Source organism: Bison bison, unplaced genomic scaffold (genome assembly GCF_000754665.1).
Source record: "Bison bison bison isolate TAMUID 2011002044 unplaced genomic scaffold, Bison_UMD1.0 scf7180017864198, whole genome shotgun sequence".
NCBI lineage: Eukaryota > Metazoa > Chordata > Mammalia > Artiodactyla > Bovidae > Bison > Bison bison.
The window spans coordinates 6,057,389-6,079,781 of record NW_011494770.1 but is presented as its reverse complement, the minus strand read 5'-3'; the positions used below and the strand labels follow the sequence as shown (position 1 = coordinate 6,079,781).

Sequence of the window (22,393 nt, the reverse complement as noted above, 5' to 3'; positions counted from 1 at the left end):
TGGAAGGACTGATGTTGAAGCTGAAGCTCCAGTACTTTGGCCACCTGATGTGAAGAGCTGACTCATTGGAATGGACCCTGATGCTGGGAAAGATTGAAGGCAGGAGAAGGGGACAATAGAGGATGAGATGGTTGGATGGCATCACTGACTCAATGGACATGAGTTTGAGTGAACTCCGGGAGTTGGTGATGGACAGGGAGGCCTGGCGTGCTGCAGTCCATGGGGTCACAAAGAGTTGGGCACAACTGAGCAACTGAACTGAAGTGTGTATCTGTTAATTTCCAATTCATCCCTCCCCCACTTCCCCTTTGGTAATCATAAAGTTTGTTTTGTGGATCTGTTTGTAAATAATTCATTTGTATCACTTTTTTAGGTTTCACATGAGTGATATGATATGATATTTGTCTTTTGCTGTCTTATTAATACTTCACTCATCTCTAGGTCCATCCCTATTGCTGCAAAGGGCATTATTTCACTCTTGTCTATGGTGGAGTGATATTCCATCATGTGTGCATACCACATCTTTATTCATTCATCACTCGATGGGCATTTAGGTTGTTTCCATGTCTTGGCTTTTGTAAATAGTGTTACCATATTTATTTCATTTATTTCACTATTAATTTAAGTGGTTTCAATATAAGAGAAGTGGGATCTTCTGAAAGCTAAAAGCTGACCTGGCACTCACAGCTGGGCCATGGTGTTCTCCTATTGGACACTGCTAATTCTTAAATCTCTGACATCGGACAAGGTTATTCTGCGCTCCTGATGAAGTGAGTTAACCAACACTAGACACACCTGCTGGTGGGCTGCAGTCCCTCGGGTCGCTAAGAGTCAGACACGACTGAGCGACTTCACTTTCACTTTTCACTTTCATGCATTGGAGAAGGAAATGGCAACCCACTCCAGTGTTCTTGCCTGGAGAATCCCAGGAACAGGGGAGCCTGGTGGGCTGCCGTCTATGGGGTCGCACAGAGTTGGACACGACTGAAATGACGAAGCAGCAGCAGACACGCCTGAGTAGATTAACGCCCTCTTGTGGCTAACGTGGATGACTGCTGCTGCTTTACCTTGTTCCTTTCTTCTACTTCCTAGATGAAAGTAGATCAACTACAGAATTACTCTCCACTTTCTGACAGTGCCCAATCCAGAAGAAACCATTGTTCACTTGAGCCCTCCCTCCTAATTACCTACATGTGCTCAGTTCTTTACACCCTCTTATTGTGAAGTACCTAGACTCCACGTTGTGTGGTCTCTGTGACAAGTGTCAATAAAATAATTTTGACTATAGTTGTGTCCTGTGGCCTTTGATGACATCCATAAATGATGGGCATCAACACATGCTTGCTAAGGAATTGTCTACCATAATATCCCCAATCTAAGTTGTGAGGTACTTCTTTATGATCTCAGCATTTTAAATCCTGCCTCCCCAATCCCTCACCCCTCTCCCAGGACATCTTTTGAGATTCTTACCCGAACCTATAAATAATGTCATAGCTGAATAATCAATGTGGGGGTTACAGTCCTTTAGTTTTATGTATTTAGCTTCTGTGTCCTTTTTTATTTTGGAATTTAGTATTGTAGGAAAATCTAAGGCTAATTTTTTGTTTCTTTGAAGATGAATTTTGGGAGAATTTTGTATTGTTCCCAAGGCTTGTTTAATCTGGTTGTAATTCTTTTGTGATGTTTTACATAAAATACGGCGCAATCTTGGGTTTCCCTGTTCATTATTTTCACTATCTGCATTCTAGGAGTGGTTTTCAAGGACAACTTCTGTACTGTCAATTTTCCTGCAACTGTTATCTATTTTACAGCCTTTGTTGAATATTTAAATTTTACTATTATGATTTAGGCTCCATGTAGTCTCTTCTAACCTGTCCTGATCCTTTTCTCAATTCATCAATATCTCCTTACATCTTATAGACACCGTGTACCAGTTACTGAAATAAAACTTTTGGGTCCTGCAATCCACCCGAAAGGTTTTTGTCTGCATGTGCTCAGTTACTACAGATTTTAACTGCAGGTCTGTTATATATTAAGCATGATTTTTGAACCATCTTTAAATAGAAATATACCCAAGCCCAGAATTGCAAAGTACTAACGTGTCAGTTACCCACACCACCTCACAGTCCCCCTGAGAGCTAGGAGAATCCCCAGCAGCCAGCTGATTGCTCATTATTACCTTTCTGAAATGCAAGCACATTAGAATCTTCCAGGCTCAAGAGGGTCACCCCAGTTTAGGAAAGGCATCAAATTTGGGCTGTGGTTCACCAGACAAGACGGCAGACAAGAGCAGCTTTAAAGTTTGCTTCTAACAGATTTTCTTTTTCCTTCACTATAAAAAAAAGCCCCTTCACACACAGCATTATAATAGAAATAAAAGCTTGTAATCCTCTGACAATACAGATGCAAAGAAATGAGAATCATTGACAACATTACCACCAGGATTAACTCTTTCATTCATTTAACAATTGCACATAAGAAGCACCACACCAGTTGCTGAAACAATCAGAAGGAAAACAGGTCTCTTTCCTCTTGGAACTTACATTTCAGTGGAAAGAGAAAACAATAACTAATCATACAAACCAATATACAATTGAACCCTGAAAGTATCCTGAGAAGACAGGTCCCATGGAAGCACATATTAATAGTAACCCATCTTCCTTACACTAGTCAGAGGCCAAGGGCTCCCTGAGAAAGAGGTGATGAGGGGCAACACAGGATCAGGACCTAATGTTCCACAGTGCTCTGATTAATTATTATCACATATGGTTACATGGCTCATCTCATTCCTAGTGAGTCTATATATTTTTCCTTTTAAAAGTTTTGAATACCTTTGGAATTTTCAAAGAACCCGGCTATAAATTACTTGATCCATTCTACTTTTGCTCTGCAAGCAAGATCCCAGGCCCTCTAAGAAGGGCTTTAAGTATCTTCAACGAGGGTCATTGCTGGCCTCCTCGTCTTCCCACTTGGACCGTCCCTCACGTCAGTGTGGTTCTGCTGACCTGTGCCAGCTGTGGCCCCACTGTTAAGATTCTCACTGGCATGGCTCTTGTTCCTGGATGTGGGTGGGTTCTAAAGGATGGTTTTCAGTGTGGTGGGATCTTAAGTTGCTGCTGTGTGTTTAAAAGCTGCATTCTTGGATGATTTTGCCAATGCAAAACATGACCTGTTTCCCTCCACTAATTCTGAACTGGTCAGAGATTGTGATTTACAGGTTGGATTACTTTAACACAAGAGGCTCTCTTATGTTAAGTACAATCTTACTTCAATGTTAACGGGCTCCCCTCTTCACCTAGTCCCTCCTGCATTGTCCTTAGGGTGCATTCCTCTTAAATGCCTTCATACATTAATTCTCACTTGCAGTTTGTAGTACCAAGACCCCGTGGCTGAACTGTCAGCCCCACAAAGACCTAAGCTGCAGAGCTCTCTTCTGTGCCTGGAATAAGACAAACTCACACCAGGGAGGAAAGAAGGAATGTTTTTGTATTTACAGATTTTTCTGGATGTTTTAGAGGGAAGTTGGAAAACAGTGACCCAGTGATTTTTATCGAGTCTTCTTATCTAGAAGCTTTTTATAACTTTTGACTGTTGCTGAAGCTCCAATACTTTGGCCACCTGATGTGAAGAGCTTCCTCATTGGAAAAGACCCTGATGTTGGGAAAGACTGAGGGAAGAAGGGGGTGGCAGAGGATGAGATAGTTAGATAGCCTTAGCAACTGAACGGACATGAATTTGAGCAAACTCTGGGAGATAGTGGAGAACAGAGGAGCCTGGCATGCTACAGTCTATGAGGTTGCAAAGAATCAGACATGACTTAGTAACTGAACAAGACCATAATCTTGACTAACTCCTATACATTGATGTTTGTAATTTTATATTTTTAAATAATTTTTAAAGTTATATTTCTATCAAAAAAAATCTTGATTATAAAATGAAAAAAGCCTGACTAATGATCACAACTCCAAAAAAAATATGCATGAGAGACAGAAAAGAAATACATCAAAACGTTACCAGCAGTAATATTTAGGCAATACTTATGGAGAAGGCAATGGCACCCCACTCCAGTACTCTTGCCTGGAAAATCCCATGGAAGGAGGAGCCTGGTAGGCTGCAGTCCCTGGGGTCTCGAAGAGTCGGACACGACTGAGCGACTTCACTTTCACTTTTCACTTTCATGCATTGGAGAAGGAAATGGCAACCCACTCCAGTGTTCTTGCCTGGAGAATCCCTGGGACAGCAGAGCCTGGTGGGCTGCCATCTATGGGGTCGCATAGAGTCAGACACGACTGAAGTGACTTAGCAGTAGCAGTAGCAACTATGGGTCAATTTTATTCTTTCTTCTACTTTTATTTTCCAAGTTTTCCAGAGTGAATGATTACATTTTAGCAATGGTTAAAATTACTAGTTTGTGTATTCACAGGAGAAAAAAAGGACTATGTCCAGAAGTTGTTTTCTAAACCAATATTCGAGTTTCTAAAATTCAAGAATGAATGTGTAGAAAAACACTATCAAGTCAAATTGTGGATCCGAAATCTTTTCAAGCCCGGTTACCAAACAGGCAACTGATCCAGTGGAGACCCATGAAGAGTTGAGATAAGAGGACAAAGCCACTTATGTGAAGAAAGAGTGAAGGAGATAAATAGGAAGGAGAAGCAGAGACAAGAAGTACCTGAAGCAAAATGACCCAAAATGAACATACTATTTTGTATGGGTAAATCTCAGGGGAAGGATTTCAGACCAAACCAAGCTTGGGCATGCTTGCTGGACACCCTGTCACTAACCTGCCACAGTGGGTCCTCTTAATATCACCACCCCCTCAACAACAATTCATATAAACACAATGTAAATAAAAGGATCACTCCATCACAATTGAATGAAGAAATAAACTCATTTCTACTACTGCTACGATTACTTGTTTTATGCTAAATTTTTACTTAGAATTCTTAATGCTATACTATCGTGCCCTTGTATGTGATACAGGGCAGATGTCTGTTTTTGCATCCCACCCCTCCCCCCGCTCCCCAATCCATTTCCCCTTCCTCACAGCATCCTGAATTTCCTTCCATCCCTTCCACAGTCCTCAGCTATGTGCTTTGGATGAAATTTACATCATATCCAAAGGATGCTCCAAGGAAAGAAATTAAACATAATTACAGTCAATGGGAAGATGTTTTTAGGTCTTCTGGAAAAGACACGTTTTAGCCCGTCTGTGTGCTTGGAGGGTCTGAGGATCTACATGTGGAACTACAGGGGTTCCGTATGGAGTCTGAGGGTAAAACCCACACTGGAAAAGGGAGAGTACAGATAAGTTTTTGTATGACTCTGTGACTCAAACAAGGCCAGGGATGAAAGCCAGGGCTACTGCTGAAAAACCAGGGCTCTGCTAGTCTTTCTTTTTCGCTTGATTCACTTAAAGTCAGGTTTCCATCCGACTATCCATACTGTGCTTAGTCACTCAGTTGTCCGACTCTCGGTGACCCTTTGGACTGTAGCTTGCCACGTTCCTCTGTCATGGGATTTTTCAGGCAAGAATACTGGAGTGGATAGAAATTTCCTTCTCTAGGGGATCTTTCCAACCCAGGGATCAAACCCACGTCTCTGGTGTCTCCTACACTGCAGGCAGATGCTTTACCTGCTGAGCCATTCTGTCAGATGTATCTGTTAAATGTCTGATTAACATAGTGTAGAAACAAAACACTTTCTTGCCTTAGTTAAGTTTACTCTCGTCACAGCTACACATATATTTTTCAGTAAAAAAATGTGCTCATCTTATGATGGTCCACCAAGCAGCACATTTATGGTCTGTACATCTTACCAGACTTACTCTTCAATTACGAAGAAATGCTATTGAATATGGCAAGCCATCAATATACAAATTACATCATTTCCCAGTTAAAAAAAAAAAAAAATTCTATCATACTGTCCATCAGATCAGGGTCCCAGGCTCAGCTGAGGACAAAATCTACTCCAAAGCAATTGTACCCAGGAGGGAGCTCAACGAATACTTGCTCACTAAATATATCTTGGAGTCTGCTCAAACTTTAAAGAAAAACATGACTCTTACTCATAGGGGATTTATGATCTATAACATATACAAGATGAAGTCATTATACATGGAATTATGGAAGTGAGAATGGGAAAAATAAAGTTATGGTTAGAAATGGATGAGATTAAATTTGCTCTGTTAGGATAAAAAGCAAGAATTCACATGAAAGAGTTGGGAAACTCGTAGGTGAAAAAGATCCCAAGAAACCTAAGCCCTACTTGGAAATCTCATAAACATCAATGAAACCAGAACACGTTTTGTTGTTATGCTTAAACTAAGACATTTTATTAGCTAGCTTTACATCTTAAATATTTCTGTTACCAAAGGAACAATTTCCACTAATTCCAAACTAAGCTTTCAAATGGTTGCTTGCTGAAGGAAGAATACTCTTATGCTCAACACCAAATACCTTAATTATAACCTTCAACAAATCTTTTCTTAGAGTTAACTAAAAAACTATTCAGTTCAAATATTAACTACCTCAATAATCCATTTTAGCTATTTGTCCTTAAAAACATGTCTTGTAGAGTTGAAATCAGAAGAGAAAACTGTAAACATTTGTAGTTTGGCTGAAAGTAGAGTTCACTTCATGATGATTCAATGTCTTCTAACATACTTCTGATGGCTTCCATAAATCTCAGTAAGGTAAATCCATTACTAGTATTTCAAAGGAAAAAGCTAGTTTTTAAAATCAAAGTGCAGTATTAGCCTTTCTTTGTCAGTTGGCAACTTGAAATTTTTGTAGGGCTGATGAATACTTCTTTGTGGTTGATCATAGCTCTAATTTTCTCTCTCACTTTAAAAAAAATATCAATTGCACATTGTTGCTTTAACTGAGTAACTGGATTCTTTCAAAACGGAGGTTAGCTATCTCATTAAATTTAGAAACATGGTAGAAATTCTGACCCATCAATCTTTTATCTGTAAAAGAAAAAAAAGTATTTGCTATAATTTAACCAATCACATTACATCAAAGGAACCATCAACAACAAAACAAAAGGAAAACGGCAGTGGAGTAATCATTATATCAGATAGAACTTTTGTTTTTCCTGCAACTTTTCTCCTTTCCTAGTCATGTTATTTGAGATTTTCTATCTCTCCATTATTTTCCACAAGAAACTGCATCTTATTTTTAGAATGCTCTTTTATAAAGAATGTTTTGACAAATTAAATGACAAAGATATTACGTAACATTTACTGAATTCTTTCTAAATGCCAATCACTGTGCCAAGTGCTTTATACGGATCATTTCATTTCACAACTCCAAAAAGTAGATTCTATTACCCTGTTTTCATAGATGAATCAATGACAGGAGAAATGCTATGCTTCTGCAGCTAGGAATTAGTAGAGCAATAACTCAATTTGGGCTTATGTTTAACTCCAGAGCCTTCTATATGACATAGGTATGTATAACTGAATTTTGATGCAACATGAAGCCCATGTCAAACGTATCCATCCAGTTAAATGAGGTGAGTAATTTTTATGCAGAAAACAATCATATGAAGTAATGAAGCCCCTTTTAAAAATACATGCGTACCTCAGAGATATTGTGGATTTGATCTCAGACCACTTCAATAAAGTGAGAATCACAATAAAGTGAGTCATAGGAATTTTTTTTGGTTTCCCACTGCATAGAAAAGTTACATTTATACTATGCTGTGGTCTATTAAGAGTGTAATAGCATTATGTTTATAAAAAAAATCTACATACCTTAACTTAAAAACACTTCATTGCTAAAAATTGCTAATCATCATCTGAGGCTTGGGTGAGTCATAATTTTTTTTTTTTGTAACAGCAACATCACAGGCACCCATAACAAATATAATGCGAGTGAGTGTCGAAGTCACTGTTGTGTCCAACTCTTTGTGATTCCATGGACTGCAGCCCACCAGGCTTGTCTGTCCATGGAATTCTCCAGGCAAGAATACTGGAGTGGGTGGCCATTTCCTTCTCCAGAGGATCTTCCCAACCTAGGGACTGAATTCAGGTCTCCTGCATTAAGGCAGATTCTTAACCATCTGAGCCACCAGGGAAGCTCAACAAAGATAACAAATAATGCAAAAGTCTGAAACAAGAATTACCAAAATGTGAAACAGAGACATGAAGTGAGCAAATGCTGTTGGGAAAATTGTGCCTATAGACTTGCTTGAGGCAAAGTTGCCATAAACCTTTATTTCTAAAAGAATGCAATATCTGCAAGGTGTAATAAAATGAGGCACGCTCATATTCATAAGATCTATATTAACATATCATACTGTGGAAGAAAATTAAAGTTAATGAAATTCTGGTTCATTTCTGGCTATCTTCTCCAAAACTCAGCTGTACTTACCTTATCCTTACAGATTAGGTATGTTTCAGAAACACTACTGGTATGTTACCTGAACTTCCTGAATGAATGCATTAAGAGCTAGTTATTTAAAGAAAAAAGTAAGGAGGGTGCTTCTGTTAAACAAACCACTACCCCCAATTAACTGACTCTTAAAGTCTATATTTTCATGATTTGTATTGCATACTTACAGATCTATTTTTCAATGGATTTCCTTTAATATTGAGCAATAATTTTACTGGTGGAGAAGACAATCTGGAAGTCTTATTATGAGAAAATCTAAGACCAAACATTTTCTTCTCATCATTCTTTTAATTTTTAATATAATTTTTAAAATGCTGTTCTAATATATCATAACTGTTCCCCTTAGGCCATAAAATCTCAGGAATCATTCTTAAAAGTAGAAAAAGAATAGACATAATAACCATGGACACATAATCAGTCACTTTAAAATACCTCAGTCACTACACCAGCAGCTATGGTAGAACCACTGTAGCGCAGCATAAATCTCCCCAGCTCTTTAAAGTCTTTGTAGAGCTCAAGAGCCACTGGTCTTTGTGTCTGTAGCTCCACTAATGCATTCTGGCCTTTGGTCAACAATCTATCATGAAAAATAAAAGAAACCAATGGATATCTAATAGAGGTAAAAAATGTAATTAAAATCTGCAAAATAAACATTTCACATTCCATCTATAAATCAACTTAGTTTTTTAAAAAACTTAAAAAGGAAAAAGGGATTTTCTTTAAATGAAAATATATGCTTTTAAATTTGGGGTGGTTAGTTGAAAAAAATGAGAAGAGTAGTTCTAGATTTAAGAATTATTAGCTAGTTCATACATGTGTATGCACATATATATACACACATACATACATATACACATATTTTTTTATAAACAATCCTCCAAATACAACTCTCTACCCCTTCAAGGATCCTATAATCTAAAATGCTCAGGACCTCTGCACAAAAGCCTTCTCTTTCATTCCCTTATGAAACTAAAGAAAATGATGCATTTGCATTTTAAAAGTGGAATGCAATGTCCTATGTCTTCCCCAGTAAAGTCCTAATTGGTAGATTATGTGTTAAAAAGTTATCTTTAAAGGGGACACTTTCCTAGTGCCACCACACTACCTGAGGGTTCTCTCTCCTTCCCTCTTCTCTCTTTTCTCACCTGGGAAGAGTGGTTCTTTAACAGAGGTTCAAGATAAAAACACATAAGATTTTCCCACAACATGCTGTTTGTAGGAAATGAAGGCAGATGAGGCATGGGCCTGACCGTAAACAGCTCCACACAAATAAGCAAACAAATAAAAATCCTTGTGTGCAAGGGCCCCACCAGCTTACTAAAAGAAGTAGAACCCAAAGGGGACATTTTGAAACATTCTCTAATTCAATTTCTAGAATACTAGAAGGCTAGAGGACAGCAATCAAAAACTCCCCTTCTGAAAGACTACTTTAGGGACAGAAAGATAGAATAAACCAAGGTTTCCAAAAAAGTATGCCAAAAATTCTAAATACTGGTTTTGGGCAATTTCAGCTTAAGGTCCCATTTGTTAGGATGGTGAACATTTAACATATTCATAATTTGCAGTTAAGTTTGGTTCTAGAAAGTCTGGCTCCATCCCATGTAAGTCAATTGAGTCTACAACATGCCTGAAGTGGAAGAAAAGCAGAAAGCCTAAATGATGTTGGTGCAAAATAAAAGGACAAAGCTACAGATATGGTGATTGGAAAAACTAGCATGATAATAAATTAAGACCTAGTGTCAGCATCACTGAGCTAGGACTCTGCAGCAGGAGCAGGGAGAGGAAAATTCAGGATTAGATCTGATGAGTCAGTATCAGATTGAGAGCTTTCCAAATCACTTATATCTCAGTCCAACAGCCTGGTTCCTGCCAAAAAATATAATTTATGTGAACAAACTGACTGGATTAGAATCTTGAGCCTGCCACTTGCTAGCTTTATGATCTTGAACACGTTAGACAATCTCTCTAGGCCTCAGTTTCCTTATCTGAAAAATGGGAAACATAGTAATACTTGATTCATACTGTAGCTGAGAATGTAAACCATACAAAAGCACTTATGACAGAACCAAGAAAAAAGAGGTCCTCAAGAAACATCAGTCATGATTAGTTCTATGACAATTCTCAGTACGTTATGGCAGGCGCTCATGCTAGAAGCTAGAGACTCAGGTTAAAAATAAAGAACTATCTTTAAAAGAGGCGTTAAGTAGCCTCCTTTTTCTAACTAATGGAGAACAAACATGGGTGTTAGAGTAGTGTGAAGTTCTATCTTCTACTTGCAACCAACCCTAAATTAACCCTCTAACCACCTTGGCCTCTTACACAGGTGCAAATGAGGAGGAATACCCCAGGACTTAAAAAAGGGGATTTTCGGTGGGACTCCCCATAGGGCTGAAGTAAGGAAAACCCCAGTGCTGAACCAGCCAAGCCAAACTGTGGTCAGTCTTTAGTTGAATTAGAGTAAGAAACTCAAGGTTCTCAGGAAGCACGTCTTCTGAAAAATCCCAAGCCTATCCCAGCCAAAGGGGAATTGTCCACACACAGACACAGATACTAACGGTAATCAGAGGGGACCGACTTGTGATCACCTCAGCCCAAGGCACTAGGCGACTTAAGGAGGAAAAAAGGATACTTCCCAGGTGGGAAAAAAACAGTGTGTAGGTCACTCTCTCCTTGAGGTATTCTTAGCACAGGGCATGATTCTCACGAGGGGGTAACAAGATAGTATAGAAGAACAATGAAGTTGGAATTTGGGACAAGTGGCTAGGCATAAATCAAACTCATCTTCAAAAATGTAAGACCGATTTTTTTTAATGCCTTCATTTTTACATCATCGGTATCTAAGGCTTGATAGTTAAATAAAAACTTATATTTACATTTTTATTTATAATTCACACCCATCACTATCATATGTAACAGAAATTATATCAAGCATTCCTACCTAAAATAGGAGCTTAAATATTTGTTTTTGTGTTTTCATCCAGTCCTTTAAAAAAATGATTTCTGGAACAAGTTAAAATAGACTTATCATAAAGAGAATTCACTTATCACAGAGAGAAATATTATACAAATGAATTCATCTGTAAGAAATGTACTTATATTGTGTTTGTTATTTACACATTAAAACACTTACTTAGGCTTTTTCTTTGTGACTTCACCAGTGCTTTTGTTTAAAACACTAATCAATCTTTTAATAACAGCGGGTTCACTGACGGTTTGGTAGTGTAACAGCACCTAAAAAAAGAATTGTAACACAAAAAAGTTGTTGGCTGCAGCATCTCTGGCCTTCTACTCTTGCACTCACACTGTATCACATCAGCCTCAGAACTACTGCCTGGAGTCACAGGATCTCCAGCTGCTTCCTTGAAGCCCTACCACTCTCATCAGGCTGTCCCTTAACTCAAGAGGGGTAAGGTCATGGGAAGCGGTTCCAATCGCTCCTCCACCACTATGGTGGAAACCTGGGTAAATTACATAACCTTCCTTACATGGTTATGACGAGAATGAAATAATATCAGGGACAGTGCCTGGTACAGTGGATGTTCAGCAAATGTGAACTATTTCATCATAAAAACAAGGGAAGGGAAACTGTGTAACATTCAGCAGTAATATCATTCATTGTTGGATAATGAGACTAAAGTATTAAATGGATGTTTAGACAGGCTTTGAAGTCAGGCAGACATGAATTTGAATCCTTACTCCATGCTTTCTAGGCATGTAAGCTGGGGCAAGTCCTGTAATAACCCTTCCCACCCTTCTACCCCCAATATCCCCAGCCTCAGGTCCCTTGTCACTAAGTGAGGAAAACCAGACAATGTTATTTCAAAGTGGTGCCCAATACATGGTAAAGCTGAAGTTAACTGATGACCTTATATATTAGCTATTATTTCTCATGTTTCACATGTAAGGAAATCAGTATCAAATAGGTTAAGCAGCAATAATGGTGCCAAAACCACTAACAGAAAAGAACAGTCTTTTCAACAAATAGAGCTAGGAAAATGGGATATCGAGATCCAACAGAATGAAGATGAAGCTTTATACCATATACAAAAATCAACTCAAAATGGTGCGAAGATCTAAATAAAAGGACTAGAACTATGAGACTCTTAGAAGAAAACAGAAGGGGAAATCTTCTTAGTGTTGAATCTGGCAATGACTTTTTGGATATGACACCAAAAGTAAAGCAAAAAAAGAAAAAGAGAATGTTAATAAACTGGACATCAGCAAAGTTTAAGGTTCTTGTCAATCAAAGGATATAAGAGTAAAAAGTAAACCCACAGAATGGAAGAGGGTATCTGCAAATGATACACTGATATGGAATTAAAACCTAAAATATATTTTTAAAAAATGAAAAGATGCTCAACATCAATAGCCATCAGGGAAAGACAAATCAAACACCACAATGATACAACCCTTCAAAATCATTAGTTTACCTATTATAAACAACAAACAAAAAGTCGTCCCCCCACACACAAGAAAGGAAAATAAATGTTGATGAGGCAGAAGAGAAATTAGAACCCCTGTGTACTGCTGGGTAGGAATGCAAAATTGGTACAGCTGCTGTGGAAAAGTTTAGTGGCTCCTCAAGAGTTAAACACAGAATTTCCACATGATCAAGCAACTCCACTCCTAGATTTATACCCAAAAGAATTGAAAGCAGGGGCTCAAACAGATACTTGTATGCTGATGTTCATAGAAGCATCATTTACATCTGTCAAAAGATGGAAACAGACCAAACATCCATCAACAGATGAATGGATAAACAAAAAGTGGTATATACTTACAATGAAATATTATTCAGTCTTAAAAAGAAACAAAACTCTGATACATGCTACAGCATGGATGAACCTTAAAAGCATTATGTTAAGTGAAACAAGTCAGACACAAAAGGACAAATATTGTATAATTCCACTTACACGAGGGATGTAGAACAGGCAAATTCACAGAGAAACAAAATAGAACTGTGGTTACCAGAGGATGGGAGAAAGCATAATAGCAGGAGTGACTGTTTAATGGGTCCAGAGTTTGGGAAAGGAAACAGTTCTGGGGGTGGATAATGTCAATGGTTACACAACAAGGTGAATCTACTCTAATGACACTGGACTGTATTAAAAATGGTTAAAATGGCAAATTTTCCATTATAAATATTTTACCACAATAAAAAAATAAAAATCAAAACATTAAGATTTAAAGTCTAATCCATTCGTATGTTTTTTCCTTCTTAAATATATAGAGTTTACCATATAAACAAGAGGAACAAAAAATATGTATTAAAGAACTAGTCCCTAAACAGTGATATTTTAATTGCTCAGGAAGCCTTTTCTTGGTTAAACTTTTAAAAATTGTGAGTTTCTTCCCACAGAGAATGGATTATATGACAAAACATGACCATTGTTTTGTGAGACAAATTTCATCCTGGTATTCGTGAATCAACATATGTGAGTGCAATCTCATAAAGCGGCACTGAAAAACGTTTAATTCATAAAAAAAACTACAGCACACAGGAAGACAGTATTACTATTCAGAGTGATTACTGACTTCCTGACCGCTCTGCCTCTCCATTGGCAAAGATTATTGCTGCATGAGTAAAAACACAGGAACCAACCTCTCCAGCTTCTCCTCACTGGGCACGCTGCTTTCTAAGAATGAGTGCAAGTCACTCATAGCCATTTCTTTCCTATCAACGCGTGAATTCTGAATATTTAAAAATCAAGTATTTGGAAGGAAACTTTTGCCTATTTTTTTTTTTAGCATGGCGAAATGAAATATGATTATAAAAGTAAAATGCTTAAATGATACCTTACAAATATACTTTCATAAGATCAAATTTACAAAAAAATCATTATAAAGAATTATAGCAAAGCATATATTTATCTCAAATAAAGGTGCAGAGGTATAAAATAGATTTAAATGAGCTAAATAAATTTATTCCCAATCTTTAAAATACTATCACTAATTTAAATAAAGTTTAAAGGTCAATTACTATTACTGCCTTACTTTTATTTCAGAGATGCATCAAATGGAGAAAATGATCTGTCTACATTTTCAAAGGCAAGCCATTTAATTCCACCGAGAAACATTTTTTATTGTCGTGGAGAACCTGTACTATATAAGCTGATCAAGAAAAGAAAGATAAGTCTAGTGGGAAAAATGCCCATTTGTTAAACAGCAAAAGAAAGGTACCAAACTATAAACAGAGCATGGTCCCAAATATCTGAAAAAAAAAAAAAATTACACATAAAACAAAGACCTTTCCTGGATAAGTAACAATATAGTATATTGATTCATGGTTTATATGCACACACACATGAGTGAGTGAAAGTCGCTCAGTCATGTCTGACTCTTTGCGACCCCATGGAAACCCTATATATACATACACACACATATATAGATCCATCTATACATATAAGATCCATATATACATAATTTATAGATCCATCAATATAATATATAAATCCATAGTAAGATCTGATTTTGGAGAAAGAAATGGCAACCTACTCCAGTATTCTTGCCTGGAGAATCCCATGGACAGAGGAGCCTGACAGGCCACAGTCTAGGGGGTCGCAAGAGTTGGACACAACTTAGCGACTACACCAGCACCACCATCCCTCTTCCCATAAACGTGTATGTTCAAATGGTGCTAGTCAATGATGACCCTGCAAACCAACCTCACAGCTTCAGCATAAAGTTTACCTTATGTCAAGTATCCCCAGAATATACCAGATACCAATGTACACAAAAAAAATACTCTGAAATGTAGAGAGTAGATATTTATAGGTTATGCAATTATAGAATGTTATTGTTTTTATTTTTGTGTTTTCCAAAATTTCAAAAAAACAAAGATGCAATCTAAGAAGTAATCTTTAGAACTCAGCAAAAAAGTATCTACTAATTTCCTTAAATGAATTTTTTTACTATCATCAGTTTGTATCCTATTGATTATTAAATTTCTTCTCACTGCCTCTTTGAAAATAAATGCCAGACCTATGGATCAAAATAAAAAGCAAGACATGATTTTCAAATTCTAATTTCATGTTTTTCTGGATTAGAGTAATACAATGGTAGCTGGAAATAACAATAGCATCATCAGTTATAAAGACAGTTACCACTTCTTAGGACAAAGTTACAGTGAATTTATAAAAACAGTAACAAATATTTTGAAACTTACGGGAAATCCTTTAGTGATAGGAATTTCAATATTAAAGATGAGGATTCGGGCTCTGAAACGAGTGCAAACCTTAATGGGTTCTTTGGGGACACAAAATATGCAGCCAACACTGTAACAACAACAAAACAAAACAAAAAAAGGAGAGTAGGTAGTTGGGAGGAATAATTAAATACATATCGAATACCTCTAAAACCATTTACAAAGTAAAACAATCAAGTAAATTAGGGACTTTTAAATATTCTCTTCTAGGTTAAAGCATGGCTTTACACCATTATTAACCTTATATCATTTTCACACACTACAGTTTTCCCTCAAAGGACATGTCAGGTATACATGCTGATGTATATTAATTTAAATTTTAGTAAATTTTACTTATTCTTATACCTCTGCAAGTGCCTGTTTTTGGCCAAAGGAGATTCAGAATTAACACTCATTCTTTCATTTGAGCTGGTGAACTGCAAACTTTACGTGTTTTGAGGTTCTATATCCAAAACAATGGCTGCTTAAACTCATTTTGTCACTCACTTGATTTTGATGATATCCATTCCAACCAACGTAAGACTAACATGATCTCCTGCTGCCGCCCAGTCGACAGGTTCATCGTGCAGAGTGATTCCTGGAAATGAGTAAAAACTAAAGCATACAGTGAAACACCTCAATATCAAACCATAACAACCAAAGGAGTCTGGCTGATCTGTACCTCATCAGTCACTACTCATCATTTTCAATATGAATGGATTGAGATTGAGAAGTGTTAACTGTGAGCGTTGAGGAAAACACACTTCCTCCAGACTTGACTCTTCTGGACCACCACCCTAAACATAGAGTGACTTGCATTTGTCCATAAAATGCTGATTTCTACTTATTTAACCAAAATTTTAAAACTCATTTACACAACTAGTATACTCATTACATAGGCCCCACTGCAATACATTAATGGATACAGGCATAAAAGTACAGTTCCAATTATTTTTAATAACAAAAGATGAGACTGGGGGAGATGCTTAACAGTATTTTATTCTCCTGAGCACTGCTTTAGACAACCATGTCAACAATCTCCTGTGTTCTCTGAGTTACCTACAGGGTGTCAGCACTCAGTCAGATGGTGCCCTTAGCACGCCCCTTCACTATTCCCAGCTCAAGAGAACTGCTTCTCAGAGAAAGATCCACAGCAATAAACAGTTATATGAAAAGGAGATTCATAGTGTAAAAAAATTTTTTAATGATCCCAGTTGTGGCTATATGCCTTTATTACCTAGGGAAAATCCTGGAGTACAAATGCAAAGGGCAATAATACTCAGGTATTTAAATAAAGGCTTTTAAAAAGTTGTTCATATTTTCTGATTCTGTGGGGTAAACTCCTTTCCATTGTAACTTGAGTCTTCTGCGGAAAAAAGTATGTAGGCCAACCACTGGGGAATAGTTCTTGACTGACGTGTTTTTAGTAAATTACAATTCACCCATCTATTCCTCAAAGTACTTACTTTTCCCATGTAGCATCCTCTTAAGTGAGTTTCTTTGAGACTCTCTGGGAGTTCAAGGAGAACTTTAAGGGCTCTGAGACAACCTAAAGCTTTATTCAAAATTTAATGTAGGTGTACATCTGCATTAATCTGAGAAGAGGGGCCATAACTTTCATCAAGGTATCAAAGAGGTTCCTGACTCCAAAAATGTTAACAATTATTATATTTTTAAATGTTGGTTACAATTTAATTAAATTTAGTTTTTTTTCATGTAAATTTAAAATGACCATATGTAATTTTTGGTTTGAAATGTGGAATTGAAATCAGGAGCTACTCACATAGACTAAAGATTGCCTTCAGCTTAAGAGTTTTCATACTAGAAGTTCAATTATAAAATTTTCTCAAGATTATGTATTATCTGATTTCCTTCCCCCAAACATGTTATACTGTCCTATACCGTGATATTTACTTTCTTAAGAACATTTTTCATAGTTCTTTTTTAACTCTCTAAGTGAAAATGTAATTTAGAATTTCCATTTGTTAGTAGCAGATTCAGTCAGTTCTCTTTTTTAGAATATTACTGGTTCGTGAGCCACAGCTGTACCTAAAGTGTTCAGATAGAAGGTGCATTAAACAATCAAGTAAATCAAGCAAAAGCATTAGAGTGAGAAATTGGGTGAGAAGTGTGATTTTCACAAAGTGAAGTGGTGCTTCTGACATGGCTTCCCTTTAAGAACCACTGGATTAAAGATAAGTGGTTGGAAGTTTTCTGGTGGGGTAGAAATAGGATGGAAAGAACCAAAGAACATGGAACTCTCAGAAGTGATCAAATTATAATTTTGGAGTTCACAAAGGAGCCAATCTTTAAGGTCCATGACCATGGTTTATGACCATGGTTTGAATTCATGTCTAAATGATTATACAAAAAAAATTCCCATTCTTAAAAAGCTCCTTAACATATAAAGAAATCAGTATTTCAAAAGTATTTCAGCTCTTGATCACTTTAAGAGACAAAAGCAGAGATTTAAACTTGCAAATAACAGGATTATAAAAAATGATTCCTTTTTAAAAAGTGTAAAATAACTTTGGCTTTCATTCTCTTATTCATCTTTAAATTTAGATTAAACTCTGTTACCTAGCAGATATTCATTAATTTCTTCTAATCCTTAAGGAAGCAGTTTTTAAAGTAAACAGAGCAATTCAAAAAATATACATTTGAATTCATAAGCTAGTTAAGTACAACTCTGGTTATAAACTATAAATAAGAGTAACAGAAGGACATGAGCAACTGAACAACAACAAACAGAAGAAAAGTAGAAAATTTTAAATTTTAACATTACCAGTAGGTTATAATTAGCTTAAAATTGTTACAAATATTTACAGTATAAAGATCTTCAGTTTAATGTTGAAGTCAGAGATTTAGTTGGAAGCTAGATTAAGGTAAGAAGAGAATTATAAACTTAAAAGCAGAATTCAAAAAAGAAGAATATGTACATATGGTCAAATGATTAGAAGAAAGAAACAGTTATTAGCTATCATGAAAGGTCATGTGTGCAAAAGCAATAATTATAGCATTTAAAACTAGCTCAATTTCTCTTTACAACATCAGGATTCTCTGTATTTGCATCTTATTTTCTTACTTAGGTCTTCCTGTAAAAAAATTTGGGGGGTATAAACATGATATAGGTTGATAACATAGTAATTCTGAAATACACATTTCAAAACAACAGACTGTAGCAGTCTGCTTTGCCACTGACTGTTCAGTGCCAGGATGGGGTCAGACTTAATTTCTGCTACTGAATACTACTTTAAACGTATCTGACAGGTGTCTATACATCTGGGTTCAGTCTTATCCAGGCTTCTCAAATCAATGTTAAGAAAAAAGAAAAATGCTACCACAGTAAGAATGTTATATGTACATTTATACACACATAGTCACAACTGAAAAAAATCGTTTAATGTTTTCACATTTTTATCTTCAACAGTTAGTATCATTCTGACAGTCAGTTACAATTTCAGTAAGAGGTTATTTACTCTGGAGTTAATAACTAAACTACTTTTAAAAATCTGCTGTCTCAATATAGGGTTGTTTAACAAAAGAATTTTGCAGAGGAATACCTTTTGCAGTACAAGTTTCATTAGGAGGCATTGCTAGGAGTCGGTCACCAGTTTGGATATAACCAGCTTCAATTTTACCAGTTACACAAAATCCAGATCCTTGATCTGCAAAACATGCCAAAATTTTGTTATGGTTTACTTAACAGTATCATCTGATGCTTAACACTGCTAGCTATACTTAGTTCCCTGTATGCTGTGCTAAGTCACTTCAGTTGTGTCTGCTTCTTTGTGACCCTATGAACTGTAGCCCAGCAGGCTCCTCAGTCCATGGGATTCTCCAGGCAAGCATACTGGAGTGGGTTGCCATGCCCTCCTCCGGGGGATCTTCCTGACCCAAGGGTTGAATCCACCTCTTTTACATCTCCTGCATTGGCAAGTGGGTTCTTTACCACTAGTGCCACCATTTCCTACTAGTTATATGAAAGCAGTAGTTCAATGAACATTAAGCAATGATCGTTTCAGAATTTTTAATGTATCTACTAAATATACACCACATTCTATTTTCTTATAAATAAAAATATATTAGAAAAAGTAGGAATTCCTTCTTCAAATATTTATTAATGCTTACTAAATACCAGGCATTGTGCTAAACTCTGGGAATAAAGAGATGAAAATATAAGCCTCTACCTAGAAGGAGTTTACACCAGTGAAGAGAAAGGCAAAAACAATTACACTGTCCCAAGACAAAGTTATTTATAATGTGCAACAGAAACAAAACAAGGCACATCAAAGAATCCATGATAATGGGCAAAGACTACACTTACGCCAGGCACTTAGAAGAAAAAGAATCAGGAGTTTACCAGGCAGCCTGTATGCAAGTGCAAAGGCATAGTCATAAACGAATGTGGGCTGTGCTAAGACCCATGTGTCATTTATATGGAATTTCTAAGGGACCGTATGGAATAATGAGGGAAAGCCAAGAGAGGAAGCAAAGGATGCAGACACGGAACAAATAATATTGGTGCCTCATAAATCATGCTTAGGGTTTGAATTTCATCCTCAGTTAAGTAACTGGAAACTAGTAAAGAATTATGAAATGGAGAAGTGACATGATGGTATTTCTGTGTCAGAGTGGAGAGGTTGACTGAAATGCATATGTTGACTGAAAAAAGAGAAGAAACTCAAGAATCTGAGAATAAGGTATGACAGATTTAAGGTGATAAGGTAAGTGGGGAATAATGGCAAAAATAAGAGAAATCTGAGATGATCTGTATTAACCATGAGATAGAAAATTAAACAAGATTCATTTTAGTCTTGGTGAATTTGAAGTGTCTGCAAGGCAGACAGGTGAAGAAGATGCATTCAAGGGGGCCCCAATCATACCAAATCCACAAGAATGGAACCCTGGGAGCACACTCCCTGTGGAGATGCCCAGCAGCAGTTAGCAGATGTATCTTCAGGGTGAGAATAGGTTTGGGTTGAAGATCTGGGGTGCATCAAGATGTAGGAGATAGAAGAAATCATGGCTGCTGGTCAAAAAGAAGCGTGTAGAATAAGAGAAGTGAAGCGACAGAACCCAAGTGAAAGGACAGAGGAAGAGGAGGCCCGAGGAGATGGAGAGAGGTGAGACAGCAGAGCAGGAGAGAGTGGGTCACAGAGACCGAGGGGGAAAAGTTTCAGGGTGGATGTGGCTAGCAGCCTCAGAAGAAACGCCAACTTCAGGTAGATGGGACTAAGACAGAACTGAAAAATGCATACTGATGTTGGCAACCAAGAAGTCATTTGATAATCTCAGTGGGAACACTGAGGAGAGCAATACAGGCAGAAGCCAGGAAGCAGCCTGAAGAAAGAAGAGGAGGTAAAAAAGTAGAGTCAGCAAATGCTGTTAGTCAAAAAAAGAATTAAGCACATCTTATTTTTAAAATAGATAACAGTAGCATTTTGAAAAGCATTACCATCATTTCTCTTCTACTAGAATGCTGGAAGATGATAATAATAAATTTCAATTTCATTGAATGATTTTTGTGAAGCACCTTCATTTACTCATTTATTAAACACTTATTAAGTATGTGTTACGTGCCAACCACTGAGCTAGGTCCTGCAAATACTGAAATAGAAGTGACACTACTTGCTCTCGAGGAGTTCACAATCTAAAGGAAATAAACAGCATAGACAGGTATAACACTGCGTGAAAAATGCAACGAGAGCGCATAGAGAGACCATGGAGGAACACCTCAGGGTATGTGTGTGGATGACCTCACTTATCACCTCCAGATTATCAATTTATTGCTGGGACTTCCCTGTTGGCTCAGATGGTCTACTCTTTACTGCCCACTCTGTGGTAATGAAAATTTGGGCAACAGCTGACATCTTTACCATACTGATTATTCCAACATATTAAGTACATTATATTCTTTTATTTATTAAGGCCTTTTATATCATCTCCATGTTATATTTTTTTATGTAAGGCCTTGTAAACATTAAATTAGATGTATTTTTAGATATTTAATACAATATCTCCTCTAACACCTCTTCTAAGTTTGTCCTTCCTTGGGTTCACTTCATCAGTCCTAGGGTGCCATATAGTCCCTGGTATCTTACAGTCACTCTTTTTTATCATATTAATAATTCTCTATATTAAACTTCCTATTTTACCTATTTGTCATATCTATTTCCTGACCGAAACTGCTACATATGGGTAGGAAATGAACAAGTGAAGAGAGAGAAGAACACAAGATGGGTAGACACAGTGGCAATAAAAACCCTGTATGATTAAGAAACACTGAATGATCCAGTTTGGCTGAAGGATACAGAAACTAAAGCAATCTAATGGGAGAAAAAACAAAACTACAAGGCTAGAAAGATAAAAGACTAGGTTTTTTTTACACTTGGAAGATGAGTAAAATATAAAAGTGAAAGTGAAAGTTACTCAGTCATGTCTGACTCTTTGCAACCCCATGGACTTATAAAGTCCATGGAATTATCCAGGCCAGAAGACTGGAATGGGCAGCCCTTCCCTTCTCCAGGGGATCTTCCCAAACCAGGGACCGAACCCAAGTCTCCCGCATTGCAGGCAGATTCTTTACCAGCTGAGCCACAAGGGAAGCCTGAGTAAGATATGAGGAAATGGTAAGTAAATTGAAGATTTTTCTGGGCAGGGGCATTAAGTAACTAGAATTATGTACCACTAGTCCATGGGGTCGCTAAGAGTTGGACACGACTGAGCGACTTCCCTTTCACTTTTCACTTTCATGCTTTGGAGAAGGAAATGGCAACCCACTCCAGTGTTCTTGCCTGGAGAATCCCAG

At 37.1% G+C, this 22,393-nt stretch overlaps 1 protein-coding gene across 2 annotated transcripts in view; it reads right to left on the bottom strand.

Moving 5' to 3' along the window:
* Positions 1 to 6,304: 6,304 nt before the first annotated feature.
* The window catches only part of HBS1L (HBS1-like translational GTPase), an 86,811-nt gene continuing 70,722 nt past the window's right edge, over positions 6,305 to 22,393 (bottom strand). Inside the window, exons 13-18 of one of the 2 annotated variants that reach the window (XR_825631.1) lie at positions 19,146 to 19,250; positions 16,090 to 16,197; positions 15,565 to 15,673; positions 11,530 to 11,630; positions 8,832 to 8,976; positions 6,305 to 6,970 (exon numbers count right to left, since the gene is read on the bottom strand). Coding sequence is in view for 1 of the 2 variants with exons in the window: in XM_010844256.1 (XP_010842558.1) it covers positions 6,959 to 6,970; positions 8,832 to 8,976; positions 11,530 to 11,630; positions 15,565 to 15,673; positions 16,090 to 16,180; positions 19,146 to 19,250 (563 nt within the window). In the remaining variant the exon portion in view is untranslated. The remainder of the gene's footprint in view (positions 6,971 to 8,831; positions 8,977 to 11,529; positions 11,631 to 15,564; positions 15,674 to 16,089; positions 16,198 to 19,145; positions 19,251 to 22,393) is intronic. The other variant, XM_010844256.1, reaches the window with a different exon arrangement.